This window comes from Lolium perenne, chromosome 3 (assembly GCF_019359855.2).
Source record: "Lolium perenne isolate Kyuss_39 chromosome 3, Kyuss_2.0, whole genome shotgun sequence".
NCBI classification, from domain to species: domain Eukaryota; kingdom Viridiplantae; phylum Streptophyta; class Magnoliopsida; order Poales; family Poaceae; genus Lolium; species Lolium perenne.
Genome location: NC_067246.2, coordinates 255,634,221 through 255,655,649, shown reverse-complemented (window position 1 = coordinate 255,655,649; position 21,429 = coordinate 255,634,221). Strand labels below are relative to the sequence as shown.

Sequence of the window (21,429 nt, the reverse complement as noted above, 5' to 3'; positions counted from 1 at the left end):
CCAATTGAAGATCGTCGTTTATCGACGTTTCTTCGGCATCATCTTGCTGACGGCGCCCTTCATCTTCACCCTCAAGGTTCAGATAAGAAGAGATATCATCTTCTTCTTGTCCGGTCGGCACATATAGAATATCGCCTTTTATGATGCCGAACATATGGTCTTCAAGGTCCGGATCATAGTTGTCCAGAATCGGGTCAGCTCTATCGTCCGCCATATGTCAGTCCTGAAAACATGTAGTCAAAACAAATTAATTAAGTGAAGAAGGGGCGGTGGCGGTGGCGAAAGGGCGGTGGCAAAAGGAGGGGGCGAGGAAGGGGTGGGAGAGGGTGTCGCGGCGGATTCATCGGACAAGTGCCGTGGCGAGGGGGGGAAGGGCGACGTGAACCGGTTGGGCAAACAGAGACGGCGCGGTCTCGTGCGCGCGCGGCGGCGCGCGGCCGGCGTCTCGTTGTGCGTGCACGGGCGGCGACGACTTACGGCGGCGGCCGGGCGGAGGTGGCGGTTATAAATTACAAAGTTTTAAAATGATGCAAAAGTTGTTTTGAGGTGCTACAAACATTGGGTTTCTATGCTGCGTAAGTTTTTAGACTTTTTCATGAATATTCCTAAAACATACGGTTTTTGTTGCGAGTAGATAATTGGTGCATTATTTTCAAAAATTTATGATATTTTTTTCCACGGTTGTAATATCAATTTGGAAAAATGTTATTACCATAATGATGTAATAGTATATTTTTTCCAAGGTGATAGGGATTTTGCTTAATAACATTCCAAAGTATTATATGTTAAGAAAATAGCATTCCAATATATTATTATTTTTACTTATTTTGAGTTCTTTTAAAAGTGAAAAAAAACAAAAGTAAAAATTTAGTTCATTTTTTTGAGTTCTTTTAAAAGTGAAAAATACGAAAGTAAAAATTTAGTTCATTTTCTGACAAACTTTTGTTAAGTTATTTTTGTTAAATTTTGTTAAGTTATTTCTTGTTACTTTAAAATTTTGTTATACATGTTAAAGTCAATTTTTTATTAAGTGAAATGAGGGAGAATTATTATTAAGTCAATTTGTGTTTAGTAAAAAAACAAAAAACAAAAAACAAAAAAAAGGCCCCGGTCTCTCTTTCTCTCTCTGTTTCTCTGTAAGCCGGCCGGCCGTCGGCGCGCGCGACCAAGCGGCGAGGCAAGCGGCGGCGGGCGAGGCTAGGGCGGCGACGGCGGCGGTGCGAGGCTAGGGCGGCGGCGGTCTTCGCGAGCGGCGCCGGCCGGTACCTTGGCGGCGGCGGTTACCGATTCGGCGCGCGGGCGCGGCGCGTGCGTGTAGCAGCGAGGGCGGCAGCGACGGCGCCGAGGCGCGGCGGAGGCGTCGAGGCACGGCATCGGCGCGGCGGCGACAGCGTCGAGCGAGGGCGGCAGCGCGGTCGGGCGAGGCGACGGGGCGGCGCGCGGCGATGAGTTTTGCAGAGACGAAGTGGTGGATCCGCGGCGGTTCGCGCCGCGAAATATATAGGGACCCCCCCTTTGGTCGCGGTTGGCGTCCCCCTTTAGCCGCGGTTGGCCACACCAACCGCCCTTTAGTCGCGGTTGGCGTCCCCCTTTAGCCGCGGTTGGCCACACCAACCGCCCTTTAGTCGCGGTTGGCCACACCAACCGCGACCAAAGGATTTTTTCGCCCGAATTTCGTTTCCCGCGGAAAATACCTTTAGTCGCGGTTTGGGAGGCCAACCGCGACTAAAGGCATTTTTCAAAATGCTTTTCTTTTTCAAAATCTTAAAAATACAAATAATATATCAATAAATTCATAAAAATAAAACTAATTCAATTCAAAATCTTAAAAATACAAATAATATATCAAAAAATAAAGAAAAATAAAACTAATTCAATTCAAAATCTTAAAAATACAAATAATATATCAATAAATTCAGAAAAATAAAACTAATTCAATTCAAAATCTTAAAAATACAAATAATATATCAAAAAATAAAGAAAAATAAAACTAATTCAATTCAAAATCTTAAAAATACAAATAATATATCAATAAATTCAGAAAAATAAAACTAATTCAATTCAAAATCTTAAAAATACAAATAATATATCAAAAAATAAAGAAAAATAAAACTAATTCAATTCAAAATCTTACTACATTTCTTCCTCTTCTTCCCGCCATTTCTTCCCTGTCTTCCCACCAATTTCTTCCCGCTCCCATTTTTCCCGCCACTTTCTTCCCGTCACTTTCTTCCCGCCTCTTTCTTCCCGCCTCCTGTCTTCCCGCTCCCATTTTTCCCGCCATTTGTCACTACATATAGGTAACCCGGCTTGGCCAGCATTATCACATCTCTACAATCTCTCATCACTTTCTCATGGCTTCCACCGCACCCACTCTAACCTACCAGCAGGTGGAGGAGCTTTGCGCCTCGAACTACCCTTGCCCACCGGGCTACCGCGTCCTCGCCCTGGAGCCTAAGCGCCGGCGGCGTGCCGGTCCCTCCCATCCCTCGAAGTGCTGCGCGCAGGCGGCCATCACGAACCACTACTACCTCGACCTCACGCCGGAGCAGCGGATGAATCCCCGCTGGCATCCCGATAACCAGCATACTTGGGACGCTTTCTTCATCAATCGGCGTGAGAGGGCGCTCGCCAGGTATGAGGAGGACGGTCTGCCTCCTGGAAACTTCCACGAGGCCGGCCGTCGGCTATGGTGGTACGGCCGGACTCTGCAGAGCGTCATGGACTACATCACGGCCGGCGATATCCCCCGCCTGCGCTACCCTCAGTTCGAGCCACGAGCGCCGCCCGACGACAGCGACGACAGCAGCGACGACGACGCAGGCAACTTAGAAGGCGACGACTACCAGTACAACGGCGGCGGCTATGAAGACTACGAGTATGCATATTATACGCCTAGGCAGGAGTATGACTAAATCACTCCAAATTTCATGTATGCAGGAGTATGACTTAGTCACTCCAAATTTCCTGTATGCAGGAGTATGACTTAGTCACTCCAAATTTCATGTATGCAGGAGTATGACTTAGTCACTCCAAATTTCCTGTATGCAGGAGTATGACTGAATCACTCCAAATTTCATGTATCATCAGTGCTATCTCGAGTCAATTGAATCATTCGAAAATGGACACCAAACACATCACGGGTAATATAATTCACATGATTCATTCAACAAAGTTTGGTACAATAAATTATTACACATCATTTCTTCCCTTGTGTCCCTGCTTGCTTACGATTGTGCCGTATCCATGGAGCATCCTCATCATTTAACTTAATGCTTGGGTCGGTGTTCACTTTGAAGGGCGGAATTTCAGCAAACATATTATAATCTTCTGACATGTCTGTCTTGTCCTCCACTCCCACGATGTTTCTTTTCCCTGAAAGAACAATGTGGCGCTTTGGATCATCGCATGATGTACTGATCGTTTTCTTATCTTTCCGTTTCCTCGGTTTGCTACTCATGTCCTTCACATAGAAAACCTGAGCGACATCTTTCGCTAGGACGAATGGTTCGTCAAGGTAACCAAGATTGTTGAAATCCACCATTGTCATTCCGTATTGCTGGTCCACCTTTACCCCACCTCCTGTTAGCTTGAACCATTTGCACCGGAACAAAGGGACCCTAAAGGAGGGTCCATAGTCAAGTTCCCATATCTCCTCTATGTAACCATAATATGTGACCTTTTGCCCATTCTCGGTTGCTGCATCAAAGCGGACACCACTGTTTTGGTTGGTGCTCTTTTTATCTTGGGCGATCGTGTAAAATGTATTCCCATTTATCTCGTACCCTTGGAAAGTCTTTATAGTCAAAGATGGTGTCTTGGCCAACATGTACAGCTGATCTACAACATGATCGTCACTCATTAAATGTTTTCTCAACCAACTGCCGAAAGTCTCCATGTGGGCCTTCCTAATCCAGGATTCAGGCTTCCCAGGGTTGTCCGAGCGTAAAATATTCTTGTGTTTCTCAAAGTACGGAGCCACCAAGCTGGAATTGGTCAGAAGCGTGTGGTGTGCTTCGATCGAGAGAATGGCCGTCCATACATATCGTTGATTTCCTTCCGATCGTGCCTTTTCCACTTAGTCTCCCCTCGTGCCGCGATTGAGGAAGACCAATTGGCTTAAGGTCAGGAACAAAGTCAACACAAAACTCAATTACCTCATCATTTCCATAGCCCTTGGCGATGCTTCCTTCTGGCCTAGCACGGTTATTTCTTTAATATTCCCATGAACCTCTCGAAGGGGAACATATTGTGTAGAAATACAGGACCGAGAATGGAAATCTCATCAACTAGGTGAACCAGGAGGTGCGTCATAATATTGAAGAAGGATGGCGGGAACACCAACTCGAAACTGACAAGACATTGGATCACATCGTTCTGTAACCGTGGTAGAACTTCTGGATTGATTACCTTCTGAGAGATTGCATTGAGGAATGCACATAGCTTCACAATGGCTACTCGAACATTTTCCGGCAGGAGCCCCTCAAAGCAATCGGAAGCAATTGCGTCATAATCACGTGGCAGTCGTGAGACTTCAGGTTTTGGAACTTTTTCTCCGCCATGTTTATTATTCCCTTTATATTGGACGAGAATCCTGACGGGACCTTCATACTGCTCAGGCATTCAAAAAAGATGACCTTCTCTTCTTTGGGCTGAGCGTAGGCGCACGACCTTGAAACCGTTCCGGATGCCGGTCATCAGGGTCTTTCAAACTTTGCTGGTCCTGCCGTGCTTCCTTTGTATCATTTGACTTCCCATACACGCCCAAGAAGCTTAGGATGTTCACGCAAATATTCTTCGTAACGTGCATCACGTCGATTGCAGAGCGGACTTCTAGGACTTTCCAATATTCTAGCTCCCAGAATATAGATTTCTTCTTCCACATGGCTGCGTGCCCGTCAGCTCCCTTCGGAACTGATTGTCCGCCAGGACCCTTTCCAAAGATGACTTTCAAATCCTTGACCATATCAAATACCTCAGCACCAGTGTGTTCCGCAGGCTTCGGCCGGTGATCTGCCTTGCCATTGTAATGCTTGCCTTTCTTTCTTACTGGATGACCTTTCGGAAGAAATCGACGATGCCCAAGGTACACGTTCTTCTTACAATTTGGCAAATGTACACTTTCAGTCTCATGTAAGCAGTGCGTGCATGCATTGTATCCCTTATTTGACAGTCCCGAAAGGTTACTAAGAGCAGGCCAATCGTTGATGGTTACGAAAAGCAACGCTCGTAGGTCAAATTCCTCTTCTTTGTGCTCATCCCACACACGGACACCAGGTCTGCCCCACAGCTGTAAAAGTTCATCAACTAATGGCCTTAGGTACACATCGATGTCGTTGCCGGGTTGCTTCGGACCTTGGATGAGCACTGGCATCATAATGAACTTCCGCTTCATGCACAACCAAGGAGGAAGGTTGTAGATGCATAGAGTCACGGGCCAGGTACTATGGCTGGAGCTCTGCTCGCCAAAAGGATTCATGCCATCCGTACTTAGACCAAATCTTATGTTCCTTGCGTCAGCTGCAAAATCTTTGAACTCTCTGTCGATCTTTCTCCATTGCGTTCCATCTGCGGGGTGTCTCAACTCCCCGTCCGACTTACGGTCCTCTTTGTGCCATCGCAACAACTTGGCATGCTCTTTGTTCCTGAACAGACGTTTCAACCGTGGTATTATAGGAGCATACCACATCACCTTGGCGGGAACCCTCTTCCTAGGTTTCTGGCCCTCAACATCGTCACCAGGGTCATCGCCTCTGATCTTATAACGCAATGCAGTGCATACCGGGCATTCATTCAAATTCTCGTATTCACCGCGGTAGAGGATGCAGTCGTTGATGCATGCATGTATCTTCAGAACCTCTAAACCTAGAGGGCAGATAACCTTCTTTGCTTAAATGCGTACTGGCGGGCAACTCGTTATTCTTTGGAAACATATTCTTCAACATTTTCAGCAAGTTTTCAAATGTCGAGTCAGCTACACCTGCCTGTGCCTTCCATTTCAGCAAATCCAGTGTGCAGCCCAGCTTTTTCAGACCATCATCGCATCCGGGGTACAGCGCCTTCCTGTGATCCTCTAACATGCGATCCAAATTCTCCCTCTCCTTTTCAGTTTCGCAGCGTCTCCGTGCATCAGCAATGGTCCGACCAAGATCATCAACGGGATCATCACGTGCCTCTTCTTCACCTTCCCCTTCACCTTCCCCTTCACCTTCAGCATCCTCCATGAAAGTATCACCGAAATGAGCAAGATAGCTTTCATCGATGAAATCATCCCCTTCTTCATCTTCTTCCATTATAACCCCTCTTTCTCCATGCTTGGTCCAACAATTATAGCTTGGCATGAAACCGTGCCGAAGCAGGTGCATGTGAACATCTCTTGAGGAAGAGTAACCCTTCTGATTCTTACAGTTAACACATGGACAGATAACAAAACCCCCCTGCTTGTTCGCATTAGCCACTACGAGGAAATCTTTCAAACCCGTACTGAACTCGCCGGAGAGTCGGTTACCGTACATCCATTGTCGATTCATCTGCATTATTATAATATAAAATATATAATTAACCATCATGCATTTGTTAAACTAACTAGCTACAAACAATATAAATTAAACAATGAACTACACACACATGCATATTTTATCAACGACACATCAAAGGTTCAAGTTGCTAACCGCGATCGAGGAGGAAAAAATAAATGAGAAAGCTCAAGTGTGGCTCCAACACTTCATATCATGTTTGTTTCATGCTCTTGGGGCATTTCATCAAACACCTTATGTGCATAAGAGGAACCAAAAGCAAACCTAACACCCACTTGTGAAGTTTGTGAAGAGAATGGCTCCAAATGGCTAAGTGTTGGCTGCTGGATGGGTATATATAGGGGAGGGGCTTTAGTCCCGGTTGGCCTGGCCAACCGCGACTAAAGGTGCGGCCAACCGCGACTAAAGGCCTTCGGGCACCTTTAGTCGCGGTTGGCCTGGCCAACCGCGACTAAAGCCCCCCACGTGCACCGGCTGGCCACCGAGCGCCCTGGGCCCAGGCCTTTGGTCGCGGTTCGCCTCCCGAACCGCGACTAAAGGTCCCATTAGTCGCGGTTCCTATAGCTTCGCGACTTATGGGGCTCACCGGAAGCCTGTTTTTCTACCAGTGTGAAATATATATGTGATCAGATATAATTAATTCCCTAGGCATTCAGGTCTCAGGTTACAGCGCACGCATAAGTTCACCAGAGTTACTTTTGGTGATAATTGATGCAAGTTACTAAATCCAAACCTTTTCCCGAAAGGATCTAAATTCAACACAGTAATATATATTGATTTCGGTCTGCTACATGCCCCTGCAGATCTGGCTATATGTTTGGATTCAAAGGGGTGCAACCACGCATGTCACGTTGGGTGAAGTTTCAAAGTCCAAAAGATGCCGCGTTCTCGTGGTTAATTAAGCCCTGCCTTAGATTTTAAAATTCTGGAAGCAAGCGCGCACCTGCTCCATGCGCCTGCAGCAGGTTCCATAGAAGCAAACTGCATATGTATATATATATAAGTGCACAGTCACGCACTTCTCTACAGCACTAGACAAGGGGAACAATCCTCACCATCTCCAACAATATCCAGACCAGCTTCAGGAGGGCGCTCAGTCCTGACTGCCCGGAATCCGCCGGAACGAACCACACTACGCAATTCCAACGTTTTCGACGGCACCGTGCTTAAGTACGTACGTGCGGTGTTTTGATCGGGAGCGCAACTTGCAAGGAGGCTGGCCACCATGGCTAAGAGCGAGAGCAACATGGTCAGCTCCAGCGGCTGCTCTAATGGAGCACATAAGAGGCTGCTGCAGCATGATAGCAGTGGTGGAGGCTATGCCCAACAGCACGCCAAGAAGTAAGTACAATTCATGCCATATAAATGAAAGAGTCAGCTATGCATGTGAAACTGGAAGAGCAATCAAACTAGCTAGGATATGGTGGAGTATATATACCATTAAGTTGCTATATGGTTTGCCTTTGTTTCATAGTTAGTTCTTACTGCATGCGATGCTAAATATTTTCTCAAATTTTCTTCCACTTCAATTAAACAGGAAGGCTCGCATCGGCATGAGAACAGACTACACATATGCACCGTATCATGATGGCTTCCAGTGGAGAAAATATGGGCAGAAGATGATCCGGGGCAATGCATTCCCAAGGTTTGTGTGCAGACTATCCAGTTACAATTAAGTTCAGATTGCTCTACAAGTTAGCTGGTGGATGTACTTAGGTAAAATACGGACAATTTATCTACCCGGACAAAGTATGAAGACTTATATACAAATGAACTTGAAGGGAACCTTGGAGTGTTCCAATTCTTCAAATTTCCGAAATCTGTCGCTTGATTTGGAGGAATCATACCGTATAAGAATATTGTAGCATTGCTATAAAATCAAATGATTTTATTATAGGAACCTAGACATCCAATAATGTCATACCTTTCTTTATAAATCCTATGTGGAAAACTCAAATTCTCTATTTTAATCCTATATTTCGCATTTGGCCTCTTATCATATTTGCGCGTGTCTTTCTCAATTCTATATTTATTTTGAATCTTAGGAAATGGGTATATGACTTGTATTACTTTGATATATTTTCATTAATGTTTCATAAGCTTGACATACCTAATCAAGATGCTACAACCGCTTGTTACTTGCTGTGGATAACGAAAGCTTCCACTAAAAAAATCCACTTTGTAAGATATATGCAGTAAAACATTTGAAACTTTTAAAATGGATGCTATATTTCTTCAAATATTTACATTTAGAAAATGATATGCATATTCATATAATTGAACTTCAGTTAATAAGTAAAAAAGAACTTATTAATTAGTTGTAAACTTTGTGTTCTAAACCAATCTTGATGTCCAAATTAGGAGGATCAATTTTAGAAAACAATGAAGGTAGTACAACACATAGTGTACACCTGAAAAGAATATGACAGCTAAACAAGATCATAGATAAACATGCTCACAAATGACTCACATTCTTTTGGTTGTTGTCTCACATAACATTCTGATAATTAACAAGATAGAACTATATCAAAAGCTTCTACAATGATATGCAACCCTTACCTAACTTGAAACCAATATATATGTTAACCCAATATATATCACTGTCACACACCATAGTGGATTCTTGGGTATTGGTTAAGTGCATGTGATTTGATCTCGTTTCAAGGTTTCCCATGTTAGTTAAGTACTAAGTACATGTTTTAGATCTGACGGTTCAGGGGTTAATCAACAGCTTAACTAATCGTCCCAAGCCAGAAAGGTCCCTACTGCTGGTAGTTTAATCGCAAGTGCGCTTCGAAGCAAAGGGATATAGTATACGTGATGCATGTGCGGTTTATTAGATTTCCTTTTTGCCCTGCCTCTCGGTAGCTACCTGTAGCTCTCGCATCAGGTTGTGACGTTGACCTTCACGTTGTCGTTTACATAGAAACCACATGCCCAAATGGGAATCTGCAGTTAACAAGCGCAACCAACCAATTTGGGAAAGAAAAAGGAGACTTATTCTTAATTAAGCACCATCAGACTTTGAGGATATATCATTGCGTTCAGGTTTCGTGCACTCCACTGAGGGGTTTGTTTATTTATGATACGTTATTTAATCGTTACCCAGCTCAACTTGCGTTTCATAAACCAAGCGTTTCTATTGTTTTTGCTGTGATTGGTGATCAGTCAATTGTTCCATAATTAGATAAGTGTCAGCGCAAGCAACAGCTCGTGTAATGGTTTTGTTCTAAGATTGGTAATGAAATTGATTATTGATTACTTAAAAAATATGTCTTAATCATTGGCATTAATGTTTGGAGAAAATATCACATAATTGATTATTGATCTGCAAAAAACCATTCATCCGGGACAAGATTTTGTTTTTGTTAGAGTATATTACGTGTAGTATGTGCTTGTCTTAAACCTAATCTTCAGTAGGACATGACAAGTTTTAATTTGAATTACTCCCTCCTGTTCAGAAAACTGAAAACACTAAGTTTTGGACATGAGCTGAGTATTCACTTTTCCCTATATTTTAATCATTTTTAAAATAATTATGTATGTTTGAGAGGTATAATTATTGTAATAGACACGTGGAAATCATATGGTAGGGTTGTCCCACGGTGGGCTGGGCTTCTACCTAATTAGGGCCACTTGGCGACAGACCCAATCCTAGGATCCTACCATGCACCTTAGTTTTTTTTTTTTTGAAACCATGAACTTTAGCTAACCCTCTCTCGATATGCTTAAAAAAATAAAAAAATGCAAGAGCAATGCCCTTCCTTCATTGGTGGGAAAAGTTTAAAATGCGTGCTGTATTTGAATTTATGTTTTGAAAAAACCTTAGATGTAACCAAAATATTAAGGATTTAACCAAGAATGAAGGATATAGTCCAAAACTGCCAAAACAATACATGCATAACCACATACAAAAATAGTTCTTCAATTTTCAAAAGCCTAACATCAACATCCCACAGGGAAACAACCATGGCTGGCCCTGACATAGAAGAGGCCCGGTGCAAGAACGAAAATGGGCCCCATACTTAGATAATTATAATTATAGAGGTATTTTTTATATTTCAACAGAAATTTACAAACTGAACATGATTCTCTCCAAATTCTCATTGACATACATTTTCTAGATGACATCTCATGATCTCATCACACAAACATAAACACGCAAACGAATGTTTATGAGATGATAATAACGCTTGAAAGTGAGAACATAAGAAGCTGAATCAGGTGAGAGTTGTTGCAAATCAGAAGATCGAGATTTCCTCTGCTAATTCCAACAAGGAGTGTCGTTCCATCCTCGGTGTGGGTGGGGAGATGGGTAGGGCACGATGAAGCAAGACCACGCGTCTGTACGAAAGAGGAGAAGTCGCAGTGAGGCATTAACGAGGAGACGGTCGAGTTATGACCAAGATCTTCATTATTTTAGTGAAATCTGCTCTTGGTCGAATTTAATGGCCTTCTCGAGCCTTCCTGTACATACCTGGATGGGCCCCCAAAACATTGGGGCCCTGTGCGACCGCACCGCCTGCACTGACCCAGGGCCGGGCCAGGAAACAACATATCATAAAGTACTAAGTAAGAACTATCAGCATTAGCGACATTATCTTTCAATTGAAAGAGGAACCATCATATTGCCAAACAGGAAGCAAATTCTTACAAAGGAGGAAAACCCGGGCCTTGGGGTCAATATATAGGCTGGGGAAAAAAATAGCGCGCTAACGATATAACGTTTTAGCACGATGTAGAATGTTATTTCATAAATAGCGTCATAGCGAGGAAAAATACTAAAGTTTAGTGTGACCTCTCTAGTTATGCTATAGCGTTCTATTAGCGTTGCAATAGCGAGCTATTTTCTTCATGCTGGTGGGATAGGTTTAAGGGAATTTCAACCACAAGGTTCCCTGTTGAGAGGCCTGTTGCAAACTTGCACCTTCTAGCAAGAGGAAGAGTGAGAGTGAAAATTAACTAGGCCAAACATACTATCATGAAGATTCAGTTCTATCATGTGAGGACTCAACATTTGTGCATATGAGATCTCTAGCGAGTTCCAGCATTACAAGTGAGTAAGATCCATACTAGCTAGATCTGAAGGGTGCATCTGATTCCCCACACTTGGGGATGCTCCCCCACACAACGATATCCAAAGCACGCATGCATGGATCAGTACTCTAATTTGGAGCTAATAATGCATGTCGGCAAGATTAACAATTCTGATCATCCAAGTTGTACAATGCCAGGTGGTCTCATGTGCCACGATTTTGGCTGCCACGTGCATCATGTCTGGTCCACGACGACCACTACTTTTAAGATGGATCGTATTTTTTGCCCTCAAGGCATCCATGGAAAAGCGAGCACTAAACACACTGTCTATCTATGCAGATGCTACTACCGGTGCACGTACCACCAGGATCTTGGCTGTCCGGCAAGCAAGCACGTGGAGCAGCACAACTCCGGGGACCCTCCTCTGTTCCGGGTGGTCTACACCAACGACCACACATGCAGAGGCGCGGCCGATGCCGCCTCGGAGTACATGGCTTCGTCGATGCACATCCAGCAGATCGCCGATGCTTCCCTGAGAAAGGTACCGGAGGTGGAAACTAAGCCGGCGCCGCTCACGCAGCTGGCTCGTTGCGGCCGTGGTTTCGCCGCCGCGATAAAAGAAGAGAAAGACGCTATCATCTCCTCCCTACTCACCGTCATCACAGGCGGCTGCGACGACAACATCGTGAAATCTGACCACTCCGCGCGTGTGAACTACAGCGATTCGTTGTTGGCTAGTAACTGCTACAGGGATTCACCGGCGATGGCCGGAGGTAGCCATGACGGCAGCAGTGGCTCCTCGGTTTCGCCAGTGGTGCTGCCGGCGCACCATGACCTAGGGCTGGACTTCATGGTGGACTCCAACTGGTTCGAGCCTTTGGATTTGGGTTGGTTCCAGTGAATAGATTGAGTACTTAATTTGAGCGTGTGCATTCACCTATCCATTTATAAGATGTCCTTTTTTGTTTGAGATGTGGTGGTACATATGTGCTCTCACCATGTCCCAAATTTAGGTAGAAGTGAGACTCTAGCTTGGTGGGTGAGTTCCTAACTATTTTTTCCTCACCATTGCACCGTAGAAGAGTTCTCCATGATGTCGCTCGCTCATATCTCTCTCTCTATATATGTATAGAACAGACAGGGAGTATGTACAAGTCTAATTTTGGAAACTATACGGGTGTTCAAATAGTGTACAAATAAATATTGGGAGCGCCTAGAGATCAGTCGTCCTGAGACTTAATAAGTCTCAATCGATGATATCGGTAGCTTATTGAGCTCGTGTACTACTTTAGTTTTGGTGTTCAGTTTTGTGCGTTCGTATTTTTCACTAGAAAAAATAATTTGTGCAACCATTTAAGACATAAGAAAAATCGTAGTAGCAATTTACATTTAACTAGAAAAGATTCAGTTGCAACCCACATGTAAATGGAAATTCTTAGTTGCGACGCATGCGTAACTGGAAAAATCTTAGTTGCAACGTATGTGCAACTAGAAAAATCTTAGTTCCAACGCTCATGCAATTGGAGAAAAAATGTATCAATTGCAACCCACATGTAAGTGGAAATTCTTAGTTGCGACGCAGACGTAACTAGAAAAAAACTCAGTTGCAACCCACTGTTAAAATTCTTAGTTGCAATATATACGTAACTGGAAAAATCTCGGTTGCAACAGTCATGCAACTGGAAAGAAAAATATCACTTGCAACCCACATGTAACCGAAAAAAACTCAGTTGCAACCCATATACAACTGGAAATATGTTCTCTGCAACACACGCGCAACTGAAATGCGCGGCATAAGCGGTTCCATGGGAGAGAGAAAGAAGCCTTGTAGATAGGAACCATCACCACGAGTCCACTTGGCGCCCACTCCACAAGCCCACTCCGCGAGGCCCGGAAAAAACAAGTCAGCCCGCTTACGCGTTGGGCCAACAACAACACAAACACACAAAAACAGCCCAAAAGTCAGAGCACGAATCTACAAGCGCAGAAAACACGAATCTCAGAACCGCTCGACTTAAACTTATTAAGTATCAAGCTCGTGATTTCCAGCAAATCCGATAAATATGTTTTGGAACTAAATGTGTTGGAACATCTGTCAATGGGTCCCTTACTCCCTTATCAAACTACAGAGTTCATGGGTCCCACATCAGCCCACAGAGGTCAAAATGCGACCACTTGTCCGGGGGTGGCCTAGCACAACGACTCAGGCGCCCAGATTCTACTTATCGTCACAATCATGTTGGAGTACATGCCATCATGTTGGAGTACCATGCCATGAAAAGATCATCACGAGGATTCTACTTATCGTCACGATCAGATAGGAGTATTTTTTTATCGAAACATTTGGTTGTATGGTTTCTTTGATCTACTTATACGTGTTATCCAGTTAATGTTGTTTCCGCCACGAGTCAGCTCCATTATTGTTCGAAATCCGTGATCTGATATATTAGCATTCGAATCCACAACCAGTATTAACCTCCACTCTCCCAACCCATTTACATCACTACCATAATCTCTCTATGCATATAGGGGAATATAGGGAATCAGCAAGTGGTATCAATCATCACGTCACAATTCATCTACATGGGGAGCTTGAGACTTCCTCGAGTTTTTCCTACATATATAAAGATAGTACAATCCGTCCAAACAAGACGTAGGGTCCTAACCCTATGTTATTTGCCAGGGTCCAAACCTGTCTACAACCATCTTCTATTTTCTACCATCCATGTTTGCTGAACGATGACCCCCGGACTAATATTGTTGGGAAATATAAGAAAAGTTGGCATGCCAGGTAGGGGTGCACGTCTGAATCTAGCTACCTCACCAGATCCATATTTCAAAAATCAGCAACAATGGCAACAGCTTGGCATTTTCTCCGGGCGAGATGGCCCTCTTTGGATCCCTAGAGTTTATTGCCAATCACCTCGATGAGCCATCGCTTCTCCGCCCTATCTTGGATCCTTCAGATCTTTCACCGTCATATTCTTCGTGGCGGTTGGAGGCAGTTGTTTGGCCACTCTCTGATGGCAACAAAACACCAATCAACTATCCCGACGAGAAAGGTTGTCTTGCTTGATGAGACCTATCACTAAATGACAAGATTCACAATCACCCTTTGCTCATAATAAAATCAATACCCAATGATCAAAACATTCATATCTTCAATTATTAACAAAATGTATTCAAGTAATTATAAGGTATTACATGTGATAGACATACTAGTGGCGGTCTTTATTCAAAGATAGAGATGCAACTCAAAAGCAAACAAAAAGACTCACAAAGATTCTCTAAGCTCATAAATTTTCCCATATAGTGCTTAATTAAAAAAACAATGTTTGGAGATTTACAAACCTAGACTAGTGTTGGTGTACATGGATTCCTTGGGAATCCCCAAGTTTATGGTCTAACCATTGTTAAATGAACCTTGATTTATTTTTCCATCATTCCCAGTGAAAAAACTTCACTATAAAAACTTATCAATCCCGCTATTTTTTGCAGGTTTAATGACACAAAGATACATAGCATGGTGTGATCAATCACCGAAATAAATCTGGTATTGTAATGTACAGAAAGTTGATCAAGTGGCTACCAGCCAAATAACACCATAATACACATAAATAATCAAACGGGAACTCAAAAGAGCCACTTAAGTAACTAAAGGCGGAATCTATAAAAAAAGCAGCTGCAGCAAAATGATTTTTTTGAAACAACTCCGAAAAATCAGACAAATATGAAAATAATACAAACATGGAGCATTTAATATGAAAATTACAGCCTATTGCGATCTACGTGAATTGTTGCGGAATTTTTCTCTACAACACGTAGAAAACCACAATTCAAGCAATTATAAACATCTTTCAAAATTCATATGATTTGAAATTGCCATTTAAACTTATAAAACAGAAAAAGAAAAAATATAACTTGAAAAGCTAAGAAAACACTCAAAAAAAAATTGAAAGAAAATAATCGGGTTGCCTCCTGCAAAGCGCTTTTTTTAAAGCCATATAGCTAGGATTCATACATTTTTTTATGTAGGAGGTGCGCATATCATGGGAGGAATGCTTCATTGCTCCATCCTTCCTATTTGCAAAGTGCTCAATGCACTTCTTTTGTGAAACCAAAAAAATCACATTCCCCTCATTTGAAGTCTCCCATGAATTATCCATGATAATGAAATCCACATGCACAATTCGATCATGGCATTATTTATTCTACCTATATAATGCTCAGTATAACAATCATCAAGTTGTAAATCAATATTTTTTCGGTAAACTGGGTCAGCTTAATTTGATATAGGTAATAATGCGTGCATCCAGAAACAAGCCTGCAAATTAGGAGTGGTTTCCATGATTTAGTAAATGAAAAAAGAAAAGAAGAGCATACCTTCCGCTGCTTCCAGGAAAGGAACTGGGCTGGTCCGATGGGCGGCACCATGCCCTCCGTTGCAGCTAGGACGGAAACATCTTTGTGATAAGAGGTTGCCCGATCTTCTCAGTAAGTGATACGTCTTAAACATATCTATAATTTTTAATGCTCCATGCTTGTTTTACACCAATTCACATATGTTTTTTTACATTTCGTTGCACTTTTACATGATTTCCCGCAATAATCTATTAACAAGATGCCACATTATTTTCTGCTGTTTTTGTATTTCAAAAAAGTTGTACATGAAATATTCTCGGAATTGGACGAAATAAAAGTTGAAGTCAATATTTTACAGAAATGAAGACGAAGTCCAGAGGAAGGTCGAAGAGATGCAGCAGGTCGGCAGACCTACCCTAGGCGTGACCTAGACCTGGCCCGCACCTAGGGGTGGTCTGGGCCCACCAGGCACCCAACCGACCTCAATCCTCCACCTATTTATACATCTTCTCGGGAAAACTCTGGATACACAAGCCTCCATCCACGAAAAGTTCCGTCGTGGCCGCCATCGCAGAACCCATCTCAGGGGGTTCTAAAGCTCTTCTCGGCACCCTGCCGGAGGGGCAAATCATCGCCGGATGCATCTACATCGCCATGCCCGCCTCCAAAGTGATGCGTGAGTAGTTCTTCCCTGGACTATGTATCCATAGCAGTAGCTAGATGGTTGCCTTCTCCACCTTGTGCTTCATGTATCGATCTTGTGAGCTGCCCTACATGATCAAGATCATCTTTATGTAATCCTCTATTTTTGGTTTGCTGGGATCCGATGAATGTTGAATACTATGTTGAGATTGATTATATAATCATGTCATATGTTATTTGTGATCTTGCATGCTCTCCGTTGCTAGTAGAAACTCTGGCTAAGTGGACACTTGTGACTCCAATAGGGGGTATTTATGCTCGATAATAGGTTCATGCCTCTAGTTTCTTGGGAGAGTGACTTTGTAAATTCTAAGGTTGTAGATGTGCTGTTGCTAGTAGGGAGAAAACAACAATATTTTATCCAAGGGTAATTCTATTCTTTACTTTACACACATCGTTTAATGCGATAGGCTATTGCTTGCAACTTTATACTGGAAGGGGTACGGAAGCTAACCTGAATGCGGACTATTAGTCATAGAGGCAGTTGGATTACGGTCTATGTATTATGTTGTAATGCCCAATACCAAATATCATAGTAATCATCTTGTCATGTATGGTCGATATTCTGTCAATTTCCCAGCTGTAATTTGTTCACCCAACATGCTATTTCTTTATGGAGAGACACCTCTAGTGAACTATGGACCCCGGTCCTATTTCCTTTACTGATAAATTCAACTACAATCCTATTTGGTTTACTTTCTGCAAACATCTCCTTTCATTCGATACGTCTAATCATTTGTGTTCAGCAAACCGGTGATATTGACAACCTCAATGCAAGTTGGGGCAAAGTACTTTGGTTGTGTTGTGTGCAGGTTCCACGTTGTTGCTGACGCCGGTAGTGCGTCCTGCCACTAGTTAGCCAGCAACACCTTCAAAAGTCACGCCTTTCTCCTATTGGTCGACTAAACCTTGGTTTCATACTGAGGAAAAACTTGTTGTTGTGATCATCACACCTTCCTCTTGGCATTCCCCAACAGCGTTTCCACATACGACGAGTACACGCCATCAAGCTTGTATTCTGGCGCCGTTGCCGGGGATAAAGAGGATTTCTGCAAGGGGAGTCTCTCATCTCCAATCTTTTTTACTTTGTTATAGTTTGCTTAGTTTACTATTTTTTGTTTGCTTTCATTATATAAAAAACACACACAAAATTAGTTTACTTTTATAGTTGTCTTTATTATATGTAAAACACACAAAATTAGTTTAGTTGTTATTTCTGTTACTTAGTTTTAATTTTGCTAAAATGGGTTCCGCTGAAAATACTAAGTTGTGTGAATTTACTAGCACCAAAAATAATTATTTATTTGTACACCTATTGCTCCACCTGCTCCCGAAGCAGCCTTCTATGAAATTGAACCTGCTTTATTAAATCTTGTCATGAAAGAGCAATTTTCTGGTGTTAGTACTGAAGATGCCGTTTCTCATCTTAATAATTTTGGTGAACTTTGTGAGATACAAAAATATAAGGATATAGATGGTGACATTATAAAACTAAAATTGTTTTCTTTCTCTTTGAGAGGTAGAGCTAAAGATTGGTTGCTATCTTTGCCTAGAAATAGTATTGATTCTTGGGTTAAATGCAAAGATGCTTTTATTGGAAAATATTATCCCCTGCTAAGATTATATCTTTGAGAAGCGACATAATGAAATTTAGGCAATATGATAATGAACATGTTGCTCAAGCTTGGCAAAGAATGAAATCTTTGGTAAAGAATTGTCCCACTCATGGACTTACTACTTGGATGATCACCCAAAATTTTTATGCAGGACTAAACTTTTCTTCAAGAAATCTCCTGGATTCAGCTGCTGGAGTTACCTTTATGTCCATTACTTTGGGGGCTGCAACAAAATTACTTGATGATATGATGATAAATTATTATGAATGGCACACCTAGAGAGCTCCACATGGTAAGAAGGAAAATTATGTTGAAGAATCCTCCTCCTTGAGTGATAAAATTGATACTATTATGTCTATGCTTGTTAATGGTAAAGCTCATGTTGATCCAAATAATATTATGTTAGCTTCTTTGGTTGCTCAAAAAGAGCATGTTGATGTGAATTTCATTAAAAACAACAATTTCAACAACAATGCTTATAGGAATAATTTTGGTAGCAACAATTATAGGCCATATCCTTCTTATAATGGTAACTCCTAAGACAACTCTTATGGTAATTCATACATCAATAATAAAAGTGCACCCTCTGATCTTGAAATCATGCTAAAGGAATTCATTAGTTGATAGCCTTTATCATGATGTTGAATTTCTTAAATTAAAAGTGTTGCCTCGAGATGTTAAAGAAAGTAAAACTTTGAATGCCATTCAAGTTAGATTTGATGAAAATGTTAGGATGTTGGCTGAATTGCATGATAGGTGGGAAAGAGAAGATGAAATTGCTAAACATAATAATTTGACTAAAGTTTATACCATCACCATCAGCAGTAGTAACAAAGTTTCAAATGCTAGCCACTCTCCTACTATTGATAATAAATTAAATGGTGTATTAAAAGCCCTCGCTCCTTCTAAAAAATTGCCTAAAACCACTGAAACTGCTCGTGATAAGTATGCTGAAATTTTTCGGAGTATGGGAGACAAGAATCCTTTTCCCTTTGATAAAATGGGTTTGATTTTGATGATTGCAATATCTCTGAAGTATTAAATTCTTACAAATTCTTGCTAGAAGTCCTAATGCGTTAGAAGGTGGCTGGGAGCCCATCATTAAGATGAGAATAGATGGTTTTCATTGCAATGCTTTATGTGATCTTGGTGCAAGTATTTCTGTTATTCCTAGAAAAATCTATGAGATGCTTGAATTGCCACCGTTGGACAAAATGTTTTGGATGTTCATCTTGTTGATATTGATGCAAAGAAACCTTTGGGGAAAGTTGATAATGTTTTTATTATGGTTCACGATAACCTGGTCCCAGTTTATTTTGTTGTTTTAGATATTGAATGCAATGCTTCTTGTCCGATTGTATTGGGAAGACCGTTTCTTACAACAGTTGGTGCTGCTATTGATATGAGAGATGTGATTATTAAATATCAATTCCCACTCAAGAAAGATATGAAACACTTCCCTAGAAAGAGAAAGAAGTTCACTTCTGACTCTATTATTAGAACAAATTATGATGTTGATGCTTCTTCACTTGATACTACTTGATGCTCGCATTTTTACTGCGCCTAGCTGAAAGACGTTAAAGAAAAGCGTTTATGAGAGACAACTCATGTTTTTTTTACAGTAATTTTTCTTTTTGTTGAGTCTTGGAAGTTATTACTACTGTAATGACCGCTCCTTATGATTTTTTTTGTTTTTGTGCCAAGAATAGCCTCTAATAGGAAGAAAGTAATGTTTGGGAAGGTTGCTGTCCTGAAAACAGATTATATGCTATTACCATAAAAATTCATAAAAATAGCCAGAGAGGAATTGTGAGCTGTAATTTGTTATGCATATTCCCGAGGTTATTATCTAACTTTCGTTAGTTGACAACTTTTCTAGATAAGCAACAGATGATTTTCAAAAATATTGATCTTTACATGATGTTCTGTTTTGACAGATTTATGCACTATTTGCATTTGCCTCTTAAATCTCTTTCTTTTTTAGTTCTTTTGATCAAAGAGCTTTTTTAAAGGTTGCTACAGTAGCTTATGCTTTAATAGATTTTGATATATGATAGTACTGAACAAAAGTGGATTTGTTAATTTTGATTGTACTAATGCTGCTAATGAAGAATTGTGCGAAGTTATTGTATGAAGGAAGTTTTCAAGAGTAGGGAAAGGAGAATGATGTGATGAGATGAAGAACGGACAAAAGCTCAAGCTTAGGGATGCCCCTGCACCCCAAGACATATTCAAGAGGTACAAGCGTCAAACCTTGGGGATGCCTTGGGCATCCCCTTTTCATCAACAAAGCAACATGTCATCTCTCTATACGCTATATTTTTATTGCTTCATAAGCTATGTGTTGTTCTTGGAGCGTATTTATTTTTGTTTTAGGTTTTGTTTTGTTTACTGTAGCATATGTTGGATCCCGACACATTTGTTTTGGATAAAGACCTGCTCCTTTTTAATTGCATAGAAGGCTCTAGTTTTCACTGTTATTGTTCTGAGAGTGTTCCAGTTTTCTGGTAATGTGTTTAGCTCTTGTTCTTTCACTTGAATTTTTTTCAGAGCATACTAGTATTCTTTATTTTTGTATTGTTAGCTCTCTGGTCCATATTTTATTTCATCCATGAGAGTTATTTCAAATAAGTTAATTGGTGTTGGATACGAGTAAAATATTTCATGACTATAGTGATGCAAAAGGAAGCTTGTCTAGGCTGTGGTATAGACTTTGGCATGTCATGTCGGATGTTATTCTTGTCATATGATTAGTATTTATTGTTTTAGCATGACTTGTTTCAAATAGTTGAGAGTGCATCATGTGTCATTGAAAGAATCATGTGTTGTTTCTATCATAAAAGCATAATAGTGTGGTATTCTCCTTTGATACTTTATTGGGTTGACTTGGCACATTCTTATAACATGTTATGGCTATAACCAGTCAACTAAAGCCTCTATGATCATTTAGTTTTTGACTTGTAATATCACTTTATGCTTTGATTAATAATGTTTTGTCTCTATGCATGATTATGGCCATTATTGCTCTCTTAGTTGGTCGCTTCCAGTCTTTTTGCTAGCCTTCACATGTACGGAGTATGAGCTCTACTCGTGCATCCAACCACCAAAAACTAAAGTTGCCAATTGTGTCCACCATATCTACCTATATGTGGTATTTCACCTCCACTCCAAAGTAA

The 21,429-nt window shown here is 41.5% G+C and overlaps 1 protein-coding gene across 1 annotated transcript; it reads left to right on the top strand.

Annotated features, from left to right (window-relative positions):
* Window positions 1-7,583: 7,583 nt before the first annotated feature.
* Window positions 7,584-12,732, top strand: LOC127338747 (uncharacterized). The gene is made up of 3 exons (XM_051364745.2): window positions 7,584-7,877; window positions 8,074-8,181; window positions 11,913-12,732. The coding sequence occupies exons 1-3, from the start codon at window positions 7,762-7,764 to the stop codon at window positions 12,472-12,474; spliced, it is 786 nt and encodes a 261-aa protein (XP_051220705.1). The 5' UTR covers window positions 7,584-7,761; the 3' UTR covers window positions 12,475-12,732.
* Window positions 12,733-21,429: the final 8,697 nt, after the last annotated feature.